Source organism: Carettochelys insculpta, chromosome 3, assembly GCF_033958435.1.
Source record: "Carettochelys insculpta isolate YL-2023 chromosome 3, ASM3395843v1, whole genome shotgun sequence".
NCBI classification, from domain to species: domain Eukaryota; kingdom Metazoa; phylum Chordata; order Testudines; family Carettochelyidae; genus Carettochelys; species Carettochelys insculpta.
The window spans coordinates 43,767,206-43,779,596 of record NC_134139.1 but is presented as its reverse complement, the minus strand read 5'-3'; the positions used below and the strand labels follow the sequence as shown (position 1 = coordinate 43,779,596).

Genomic DNA, 12,391 nt, shown 5'->3' with positions numbered 1-12,391 from the left:
ATTATTATAATTATTATTTTTTACTATACTATGGTTGCAAAGGAGTCAAATAAACAGTTACTGTAAGGTCCCCACATTCACAAACAATGTTCACAAACTCAGTTATTCGCAAGTGGCAGCTTGAGGCCGTTGCTTCTCAGGGCTCCAGCGGAGAGCGCCAGTGACTGCCACTTCCCAGGACTCTGGGCGGGGAACACCAGCGGCTGCCACTTCCCCGGGGCTACAGGGCTGGGAGCACCATCGGCTGCCGCTTCCCTGGAGCCCAGGGCAGGAGTGTCAGGGGCCACCGCTTCCCCAGGGCTCCAAGTCCTTCGCCCTCCCCCTCCCCAGTATTCATGAAAATCAACATTCACAAGGGTTCTGAACACAGAATCCTTGCAAATGTTGACACCCTACTGTATTTTCTTCTGCATAACATCATCTGAAGAACCTCAGACATCAGATTTGTTTGGTGCTACAGGTTAAACTTCTCTAGTCTGTCACCTTCAAGACCTGACAGGTACCGAATGAGAGAATTTGCGGGACCATGGGAGGTCAATATTGTCCAGAAGCATTACCAACACTGCACCTGCTTACTGGGCTCTTAGAAGACTTTTAGGGATAAATTATAGCTAAATAACAGCACAGAACATGGAGAGCCAGAACTGGTGGCTATAAACAAACCTTATGGGACCATGTAAAACTTGGTCACACCCTTGGTAAGTGGTCATCTAGCTAACTAAAATTATGCAGGATTATGGATGTTGCCGGTCAAGAGAGTTCCACACGAGAGAGCTTCAAGCTGTACTCTTGAGTTTCTTCCATATTGGTGAAGACCAGCAAGGGGCCCATTATTGCTGCAAATTGTTAACACCTCTCCTAGAAAGGGCAGAATGCAAATAACCTGAAGTTCAGCCTTTGCTCCAGGAATAGTACCCCAGTCTGACTAACTATCATATGAGGAAAAGTGAGGGTATGGGGTTTTGTTGGTACTTTATAGCATTGCTTTGCACTTTTAGCTGATCATGTTAATTTCAATTCTGTTGTTTTTTGTTTCTGGATAGTTAGTTTTGTGTGGGTTGAGATTTTAATTAATTTTCAGTGCACTCAAAACTTTAGATAGGCTGTTTTGTTTGCATGTAAATATATAGCCTACCTAAACAAACTAAAATGGATTTATAGACTAGGAAAATAAACAGAACTGCATATGGAAGCTATGTTCACAGATTTTTAACTACTCTGACTGATGTGAGGCTCTTTCTACGTTCATGACAGAAAGTTTCTCTTTACCACAATACACAACATATAGGCTACGTCTACACTTGCACACTACATCCAAATAGCCTATTTCGATGTAAGGACATTGAAATAGGCTACTTCGACGTGTATCGTCTACACATTCTCCAGGGCTGGTGCCATCAATGTTCAATGTCCACGTAGCGACAGAGAATGTCGAAAGGAGCCACCCTGGAAGGAAATGTGGAGTGTCCACACACACACAAGCGCTCCCCGTCGAAATAAGGGGCCAGCAAAGCCCCAAGCCGTTCCCTTAAAGGGCCACTCCCAGACACACTCGGCCTGCACAGCATGAGATCCACAGAGCCGACAACCAGTTGCAGACCCTGTGCATGCAGAATTGACCCCCAGCTGCAGCAGCAGTGGCAGCCAGAAGCCCTGGGCTAAGGGCTACTGTGGGTGGTGACCATAGAGCCCCGCAGGGGCTGCACAGAGTGTCTCTCAACCTCTCAGCTGATGGCCACCATGGAGGACCCCCCTATTTCGAAGTAGCAGGACACGGATCATCTACACACGACCTACTTCGAAGTTTAACGTTTCGAAGTAGGGTGCTATTCCCATCTTCAAATGGGAATAGCGATTTCGATGTCAAGCTGCCTAACATCAATTTCAACGTCAAAATAGCACACGGCACGTGTACACACGACACATGTTATTTCGACGTTGTGCCAGCTACTTCAAAGTAGCCGGCTAGTGTAGATGCACCCATAATGAAGTTAAATTTAGGCAGGAGTAGCTTGTTGGGAATAGAAGATAAGGACCGTACTTCCTCAAATCGATTGCATGACCTTTTAACTCAAGGAACATTTCTTCTGATCAAGCCAGCAGACACTTTGTAATGACTAACTCATTATTCGTGACATTCTACAAGCTTTAAGACAGAGCTTGTCCTTGAGCTGCCCACACGACCGAATGTGAGCCAAGGAAACAAGCTGGGCACCTATACAACCATGAACTAGACACTCTGCTAACTGTGCAAAAAGTACACAAACACGTAATAAATTAAACATTTTTAAAAGTCACTGATAGAAAGCAATCCTGGACATAAGACTGGAGGCAGGGATATCTCAGTTTATATTGGCTATACTATGTTACATCTAAATCTAGTGGAGCTTTTTTTATCTGAAAAGAAGCCATGATGTAGAAATAACATTACTAATTCCAAAGGTGAGTCAGGTTCACATTTTTTTATTATAAACAGGGAATCATACTAAATGTTCAACATCTTGCATGCATGAAAATTATCTTGGTTTATTTATTATCTTGACTTATCTGTTTTCACATGGTAGGGCCATCCAAACATTGTACGAGATATTTCCAACATTTGAAACATGTTTTCTCTATGCTATTTGGTTATACTTTTACTCACAATGGAAAGGCGATGCAAGTTGATCCTGGCCCATTCTTAGAGGCAATGAACCCTCAGCAGACTGTTCTCCTGAAATCAGTTTCTTTGCTGGATAGTATTTGGGTTTGAACCCATATTCTTGTGTCTGGCCATGATGAAGATTCATCATCAAAGTCTGAGATGAAAGGGGAATCATTCTATTTAATGGAAATAAAGAGATGAAATAAATTAATCACTGAAGCAAACACTAAAATAAATACATATTATAGAGAGAAGAAACCATTGTTAATGCCTCTGTATTCATTTTAGGTCTCAGAATAAAGTTTAGAAAAGTTATTGGATAAAAGTCTTTGACTCTGAAATACAGCAACTGAGTTTCAATTTATTCCAGCTAGTCATGCCTTTAGCATTCTGCTGGTCTTGTGTGTCCACCACTCTTCATACAACAGGGATATATTCAGTTTGTGCAGACTGTCTTATCATATTCCTAATGAGTACTGACATCATCTAACAGGTAACCAAAACCATATATAGGTGTGGGAGTGTGGGGAAATCTCTCTTCAGAGATCTAAGTCAGAACTCAATGTTATTAAAATAACAAATTTCCAGAATGGCTCAGACAAGTAGTAGTACATCTAAGCCATTCTCTGCATCTAGGCCATTCCACTGAAGATACAAGAAATCCTACAGTAAACATAATGAAACAGTTTGCTCATTAGAGAAATTTCTTCTATTGCAAGCTTGATTAGCTTAAAGTATTTAGGTTTACAATAACTTACAAATTTGTATCCTCTTTCATGGACCTCTCTATTTATACCAGATCTAAATTTGGCCCATGATGATTAATCTCATGACAAAATGGAAAAAAAAAATTTTTTCAGTGAGCCTTCCTTTTTATTATGGGTTAACAGTGAAAATCTTTCCAGTTTAAATGCATTTTGAAAGAGAGATTTTATTATGATTATTGTTACCCCTTTTAGACCCAAGCAACCAGTCAAAGTTCTGGACCTTAGAAATGCCCTAGTTGGAAGAAGAAATTGATCATCATGTCTGGTAAATTCTTTGCTGCCAACTTCTTTATTTGCAAGGAATGTACAAAGACCTTCTCCTCTGAAGGCTGCAACAATCAGAAAATGGAATAGCTTCTTTGCTTGCAGCCCCAGGATGCATTAGCAAGCATCAGAGCTAGAATCTTACTCTAGGTATTACCATGGTCACATCATGTTTGCAGGCTACAACTCAGCTTTTTTCCTCATGAGCATCTCTGTTTTCTGTTGTCCCTCACCCCTCCACTATAACACCACCACATACACCTAATACTCAGGAAACACCTACACCCATTCAGTCAAAAACTCCCTGGTAAAAGCACAAATATTTTTATTTAATGGGACAAGTTCTAATTAACTTATCCCATCAATTAGATGAATTTAAGGGTGTGTTTCCACGCACTTTCAAAGAGGTTTGTAATCCATGCAGTCACCAGTAGCTCTCATTATAACATTATTATTTGTATTTCTGTAGAACCAGTACTTTCCTGTGCCAGTATTTGCTGGTACTCAGTACCAGCATCTCAGTAGCTTCAGCCATGGGATTGGCTGTGGCAGGGGAAGGGCAGGAAGCCAGCTGAGTACTGTCTCCCCCCGCCCCGATTTTTTTAAACAAAATAAGCACTGTGTAGAACCTTGGGGCTCTAGTCACAGACCCAGGCCCACATTGTGTTAGGCACTGTACAAATACAGAACACAAGCACATTTTAAAAGTGGAGGAAGTAGACACGGAGTAGGGTGTTAATTCCAAGCCTAAGAGAGGGTAACTGATGTTGCTAGATGTTTCTAAAAATAACAGCGTAAAATGCATCTGTGCCCTAACCCCTACATTCCCATCCTCTCCATCTATCATACTCTTCCCATTTGCTTCCTCCGCCCCTCTAGTATCTCACCTATCCCACCTTGTTGCTCCTGTAACATCTCCCATTCCCTCCAACTGCAGCACTCATGAAAACCTAGTTTTCCCTCCTCCATGAGACTGCTTTGCATCTATTTGCTTATAAAATACTATCTTTTTCTCATGTGCATCCAATCCCAAATCATCTGCAAGAGCACATAATGGGCACACAGGGCTTCTGCTTGACTCTTCACTTCCTGGGTCTCATTCTCCTCCATTGAACTTTTTTTCTCCTCTCCAGCCCATGTACCATGATTTTTCTCTAACCTTATCCCACTTGAACTTTTGTTCCTAGCTCTCACTTCTCCTTCTTTACAAGATCCCACTCTAAGCCTCCACAGCTTCGGCCCCCATTTTAGTCTCATCTGACATTCTAGACATCTGCCTACTTGCTCTCACGTTTTGAAACCCCGCTTCCCATATGCTATCTTCATTATACAGTAGAACCCCGGGATACACACACTCAAGTTGCATGAGTCTTGAGCTAACATGACTCAGTGGTGGGGCACTAGCTCCTGGCTGTCTGACACTCAGGGGAGCCAGAGAACTGACCAATGCAGCTGCTCTGGTCAGTTTCTTAGCTCCCCCGAGTTATTTGAAATTTGACATACAGGGTTGTGCAAGAACACAACCACTGCATAAGTCAGGGATCTACAGTACACTGCTTCAGTGATTTCTCAATTTCCACCATCCCCACTCTGAACCAACCTTAATTAACTTCAGTATTGCCCATTCCATCTGTGCTACTGCCAACCCTTTCACGGTTGTCAAAAACTTCCCCAATGCTTTCAGCTGCCTCTACTCCAGCAATGGGTAATGTAAGCTAGTAAGTTTTCCACGAGTGGCCCTCCATCTCAGTGGACTGCAAGATTCTAGAAACCAAGAATCTCCCAGGATAGCGTAGTTTTGCTCACTGCACTTCTATACCTAAAATATGCAGGATGTGCTGGATGAACCATAGCAGCACTTTGGTTGGACACAGAGGGAGTGCACGACTCTCACAGTCAGTGTTGTGTGCAGGCGGCAGGCTCCTCACTTCACATACCCTTGCTCTATGTGAGAGTCACTTAAGCAATACCAGAAGCCAGGGTGGCAGAAAACTATGCTGATGAAAAACAATGGAATCTGGCAACCCTGCATGAAAACAATGGTAAACAAAATGTCTTGAGGTATACATATAGAAGCCTACAGCATGGCATGTAGTCTGGGAGCCACCAATTGCCCACCATTGCTCTACTCTAGTCTCTCTTCAGACTGGTCTTTGGATTATAATGTAAATTTTCTCCAGCCCCTTTCTTCCACCTTCAAAACTTTTGCCCCTCTTTCTCACCAGAAATGGATGTCTCTCCATTTCCTAACCCTGGCTTACCTTCCCAATCGACTTTTACTCCTCCTATACAGCTGCACACCTGTGCAGAGTCTCACAACCACATTGATTTCGTATACTACAAAATTGTTCCTTCTGTCTACACCATTTCATCAACCCAATTATATCACCCACAATCCCAGACAAAGTGTTTGTTAAAAATCAATGGGTTACTCCACACCAACACTTTGCAAATCTCTGATAATGAAATATTCCTGATGTGGGTAGAGGATGTCACATGTACCCTACTAAAGTTCAGTGGGAGAATTAAAGCAGGCAGCTGGCAACACAGCAGGGCACACTCGCTTAGCTACTTTGAAAATCTTTATGACAAAATTGCTTGACCTCTACAACACCTAGCAATGGCAATAAACAAATAGTGCAAGAGCCTGAATGCTTTATTATATTAAGCCAAAACCAAAATCTTGGCTACGTCTAATATGTGTAATTTATCTGCTCACTTTACTTTACGTGGGTTTGAGAAGAAAACTAATAGGTTGATTTATCTGTTTAGATAAAAATAGGAATGAACTTCAGATGAGGTTGGGGAACTACTTTGTCCCTTGGAAATCTCACATGCATAGGTCGGCCCTAAGTGCCTGAAAATCTCACACCCTCTTGGCTGATGTGATAGCCTCTGGGAAAACCAACTTTAAACTGAAATAGACTAAATCATTTATTATTAACAGAACTATGTACATAATTTTAATAGTCTGAGTAGTGCAAATATCTCCTGTCCCGGTGGTCTTTATTTCTGCCCCAGTAAGAAATGTTTCCCAGAAAACCAAAAATACTACATAAAGAACAAACAAAAAGTAGCCACCTCCAAATTTCGTGGAAGACTTACATACAAATTGGACCTCCCTGTTTTGGCTCCCAGACAAGGGAGTTTGTCAGACCAGCGGAGGTCAATTTTTCCCCAACCTCTCACCGCCATGGGATCAAATCCTGGCTCAGGTGCTGGCCTCCCAGACAGTTCCCCCTTTCCCCTGTCCCAGATAGGATCTGGGCCATGAGCCACAGCAGGGCCCTGGACCATAGGCTACACCACACCGCAGGCTGGGCCAGCCTGCTTTGCTCCCATCTGCTGGCCCTGCTTCCACCATATCAGGCTCCTGGCCTCGCTGCCACACCAGGCTCCCAACCCCACGACCCATTGCTGAGCTGGGCTCCTGGCCCTGCCCCACCTTGCTGGCACACCCAGCTCCTGGCCACCAGCCCCAACAGAGCTGTCAGCCCCTCTGCTGCTGGCCCTGCCAGGTGCTAAGCCACTGGCTCCCTTGACCTTGACCTGATCAAGCTCCCAGTCACCAGCCCTCCAACATCCTCCCAGACCATGAATGTTGCTGGATCAGGAAGTACCAGTCTGGAGAGGTTTAACCTGTACCACATTTTCCCTTTTTCAGATCCCTTTACTGAAGTAAATCATTATCAAGCTAAAGCTACAACAATTGACTTAACTTCAAGTTACCTAAACACAACATGTCTTGATCAGTCTTCACAATGTTTCTGCAATCTTACCAATCCTTTGTATTGCAAACCCTCTTTAGACAAGCCCTTGGCCTAACTGACAAAGTCTCTCAGTCAATAAGATCAATTTGTGTATCTCTTCACCTTGCACATCTGCTCTCACACTTCATTAGTATTGCCCGAGTTGTCAGACGACTACAATTCCTTCAGAAAATTTTACTATCATCTGAGATCACTGAATATGAGCAAGATGATCACTGTAGCTTTGAATGAGCAGCGTCTATCTTGCCAAATTTTCACCAAGTCTTTGTTTTTTAATAAAGACTTGGGAGGGACCTTACTTTTTCATTGACTGTACTTTACCATTTATTTCCTCTCTATTACACTTCCTTTTCTTTTGTCCCACATCTGGCAATCAAGTATTTATATATCTGTTGCAGAGTTCAGCAGATGAATTTCCACATTTCAGTGATGTAGCTCTATAACTGGGTAGTGTTAAAGATTGATCCTGTATTGCTTCTATAAAAAAGTTCTTTATTATACATACAATGCTTTCAATTAATCCATTGACTTGAGGATAGCTAGGACTAGATGTCATAATGATTGTTATACATTTTGGGAAAGTCCAGGAATTCGCTATTTATGAACTGTGGTGTGTTGTCCATTATTACTGATTTTGGAATCCCATGGCATGCCGATGCAAATTTAATGTGCCCACAACTGTTGCTGCTGTGGTATCTTCAAAGAGGACTATTTCTGGGAAAGTGGTAAGGACGTCCATTATAACCAGGTTAAATATGTCAACTCCTACTTTGTCTCATGGAGCTACAACTTTTTATGCAATTTCAATAGTTCTTTCTGCTGGGAAACTCCGGTCTTCTGACACATTCCACAACTCCTCAACATTTCTTCACTATAGTAGCATCTCACAAATTCAATTATTGGCAAGCCACTGACTGGCCACTTCCCCTTGGTCCCCAGGTAGGAGAGTTGGCAGCCGTTGCTTCTCTTGGGGCTCTGGACAGGAGCACTGGCAGCTGTCTCTTCTCTGGGGCTCCAGGCAGGAATGCCAGCAGCTGCTGCTTCCCTCTGGCCTCCGGGTAGGAGCGCTGGCAGCCACCGCTTCCCCAGGGCTCCAGGCAGGAGTGCTGGCAGCTGCTGCTTTTCCGGGGCTCTGGGCAGGAGTGCCAGCAGCCGTTGATTCCCCTGGGGCTCCAGGCAGGAGCACCAGCAGCTGCCACTTCCCTGTGGCTCTGGCAGGAGCGTCAGCAGCCGCCACTTCCCCTGGGACTCCAGGCAGGAGTGCCAGCAGCTGCCACTTCCCTGAGGCTCTGGACACAGAGCACCAGCAGCCACCGCTTCCCCTGGGGCTCCATGCAGCAGCGCCTGCAGCTGCCACTTCCCTGAGGCTCTGGGCATGGAGCACCAGCAGCCACCACTTCCCCTGGGGCTCTGGACAGCAGCCACCACTTCCTGGGGGCCCTGGGCAGGAGCACCAGCAACCACCACTTCCCTGGGGCAGGCTGCCATATTCACAAAATTCAACATTGGTGAGGGTTCTCAACACAGAAGCCTCATGAATGTTGAGACCCTACTGTACTAGTATTTATCTGTGACCTTATTTGGTCATTCCTTGGTCCTCCTCTTAAACCTCTTCTGTTTTCCTTCATATCACTGTGGGAACCATGATCTTGGTCCCTTCAGGAGAGCACCTGAGAACACTGCAAATTCATTTTTATAGTGGGAATTTTTTTCACCTTTACTTATCACTTTCATCATTGCTTGTGGCTTTTCATCTTTAGCTGCTTCTGCCTCCAATTCACGCCAAATGCCTAGAGATTCTGCACAACAGCTTTCTCATATTTCACATATAGGTTCATTGCTTGCTCCAGATGCTAAGCTGGACATTGTCAAATGGAGCACATGCTCTTAAGTGTGTGTCTACCATTGCTAAGTGACATACAGGTAGGCACTCCAGGTTCTCATCATACATCTGTATTTATCAAGATGTTTTGACATCCTTGGTGTGGTTCTCCAAGTCCCTTTTTGTGCATTGTAATCAGTGGTTTGTAATCAGTTTTTGCACTGAAACTACAATCAGAAATTGTGAAATATTATATACCCATATGCCAGACCTAGGCCATGTCTACACTACAAAAATAACTTCAGAGTTGCTTACTTCGAAGTTGAGCATCTCTACACAGCCAAACTTTGAAGTAGGACACTACTCCATTCCCAGGAATGGAGTAGGACTTCGAAGCTGGGAAACTTCGAAGTAAGGGAAAACATGTGTTGACTCTCTACAGGCTACTTCGAAGTCATGCCTAACTTCAAAGTTAGTTCCTAGTGGAAATGCACCCCTAGAGTTGCTTTTACAATTAGTATATACATATTCTCTACAGCTGTCACAATGCTATATGCATACAACACAGACAGCTAATTAGTTCCATGATACTGTAATAGTACTATTTCTAACATTCCTTTGGAGGCAGCTGTGGAGAGTTTTATGTCTTTCAGCAGTGCAAAACTTGGAGCACTGAAGCCAATAAATCTGTGTTTAAATTACTGAATTCTCCTTCAAGACCTGGCAAACATTCCCATTCAATGTCTTAGGTAAGCTGTAAGAACTGAATAGTCAAATAAGAATTTGCTGACAAAATTTAACATACTCACAGTCTTTGAATTCCCTTTTTGTCTTCAGGTCTCCACGTTTATTTTTACATAAATCTTTGATTCACTGGGTAAGAGACTGTTGGGGGTCTTTATGTCAGTTATGTTATTTTGAACTTGACATTTGACTTTTTTCATTTTAAGTCTTTCCAAATGCTCAACATTTGCAGTGTTGTAGCTATGTTGTGCTCAAGATATTAGTGAAACAAGGTGGGTGAGGTAATATTTTGTACTGGACCAACTTCTGCTGGTGAAAGAGACAAGCTTTCCAACTAAACAGAGCTCAGAAAAAAGCTGGTCCAATAAAATATATAAACTCATTCAGCTTGTCTTTCTGAAATGTCCAGTGGCAGCATTGCTCCTAAATTATTATGTCATCAAAGTACACTTTCACACATGGTAGGGTGGTACAGCATCGTCTAGTGAAATATTTTTGGAGTCATCCACTCCAAAAAGCAGTCTTAGGTACAAATATTAGCCAAATGGTGCACTGAAAGGGCAGATCTTACAGCACAAAATGTCCCAGAGGATTGCCAAAATCCAGCTGACATCTAATTTACTGAAGAAATTTGCTTGTGCCACATCAGACAACTCTTCACAATTTTGTGAGGAAATGGAAGTGTTCTCTTCAACCATTTCTACAAATGCCACTTTAAAGTGGCATGCTAACAAATGGCACAAAAAATGCTAATGAGGCACGGATGTAAATTTCTGGCGTCTCATTGGCATATGGTTACATGATCTGGAGTCTGGAAGAAGCTCTTCTGGATTCCAAAACAGCATGTAGAGGCACAGCCCCAGGGGAATCTCACAGAATGAAGTCCTCCTTTCAGAAGCCCCTTCTTCCTGATTCAGGAGATTCAGACTTCCTTGCAGGAGATCCACCAGGGGCCGCACCTCTACACGCTGTTTTGGAGTCCAGAAGAACTTCTTCCGGACTCCAGATCATGTGACCGTATGCTAAAGAGGCACTGGAAATTTACATCCATGCCTCATTAGCATTTTTGGGCTGTTTATTAGTATACCACTTTCAGAAAAAGTGGCACATGTAGAAACAGCCTTCTTGTTTAGCTCCACAGGATTCATATACAGAGCCTCCTCATTTTCTCCTCTATAATTATTGAGGAGCAAACTCACTTAACTAGTTTCTTCTGTTCCCTGAATTATACCATTTTCTGTCATGTTTTGCAGTTGTTCTAGCTCTTCCTTAAGGTTTTTGAAGATTTGTGTATTGTGTGAACTAGAGATTCTGTATCTTCTCTTAACTGCATCTGACACATTACTGGGAGGTGCCTATTTCCTGTGATTACATCTTCCTGTGGTGCCATTAATACTTTCATACCTGGTTCTGTGTTGTCTTTCTGACTACATCTGGTATAAATCCTCTAAGCACCAGAAACTTTTAAACCCAAAACTAGTTGATTGCCTCTGTGTAACATGGCAAACTCTTATATGAACAATTTCCCTTTTTATTCAACTGTAGGTGAATTGTTGCTCCATTATAATCATTCATGGACACTTACTACTCTTCTGCTTTGTACTCTTCACATTTCTCTATTTCAGTGTCTGCTATCATGCTTACTTGTGCTCCAGTGTCTATCTTGGATGTCTATATCTATATATACACATACATATCATTTGTTCATCATTTAATTAGTCAATCCTTCATTTTCAACCTCTTACATTATTATATTTAAAAACAGCTCTTACTTTTCACTTGAGGAAATCTTTCTGCACTAAACTACATCTACTTTCTCTTTCTCTGCACCATCGAGCATAATGGTTGGATTTATAACCATTTCCACATATCTGACTGAATGCAGGGCATTTCCTAAATTCATGATGGTTGCCACATTCCTGGAATTGTTTCCTGCTTTCCATGTTTTGGTCTTAGGCCAATTTAATTTCTTAATTTTTCCATTGCTGGGTTAGCTCTCATACTCACAGTCAAATGCTCCATACCATTCTCTAGGCTTGTTATTTGTGCGGGGGGGAGGAGGTGGGTTTCTTTGTTTTTTTTTTTCCTGAATGGAATAAACTGACTGCCCTTTCTAGTGTTAGACCAATCTTCCTTGGTAACCATTTACAGATGCCTATATTGGTATATCCCAGGACAATCTGGTCTTTAATCAGAGTTTTAATATTCCATATTAACATGAACAATGAGAAGTCCTGTAGCACATTACAGACTAACAGATTTTTTGGAGCATAAGCTTTCATGGGCAAAGACCCCCTTTGTCAGATGCATGTCTCCACTTTTAACATTCTCACGAGGCTGAAACCAAGATTATCCTGTCTTCTAATTCCTAGGTCAAATG

At 42.7% G+C, this 12,391-nt stretch overlaps 1 protein-coding gene across 7 annotated transcripts in view; it reads right to left on the bottom strand.

Annotated features, from left to right (window-relative positions):
• Positions 1 to 12,391, bottom strand: part of LTBP1 (latent transforming growth factor beta binding protein 1) — a 336,231-nt gene that overhangs the window by 259,018 nt on the left and 64,822 nt on the right. For 6 of the 7 annotated variants that reach the window (XM_074989698.1, XM_074989699.1, XM_074989700.1 and 3 more), the window contains one exon: positions 2,645 to 2,820. The exons of the other annotated variant lie outside the window; for it this stretch is intronic. In XM_074989698.1, coding sequence (XP_074845799.1) covers positions 2,645 to 2,820 — 176 coding nt within the window. The remainder of the gene's footprint in view (positions 1 to 2,644; positions 2,821 to 12,391) is intronic. 7 annotated transcript variants of the gene reach the window in all.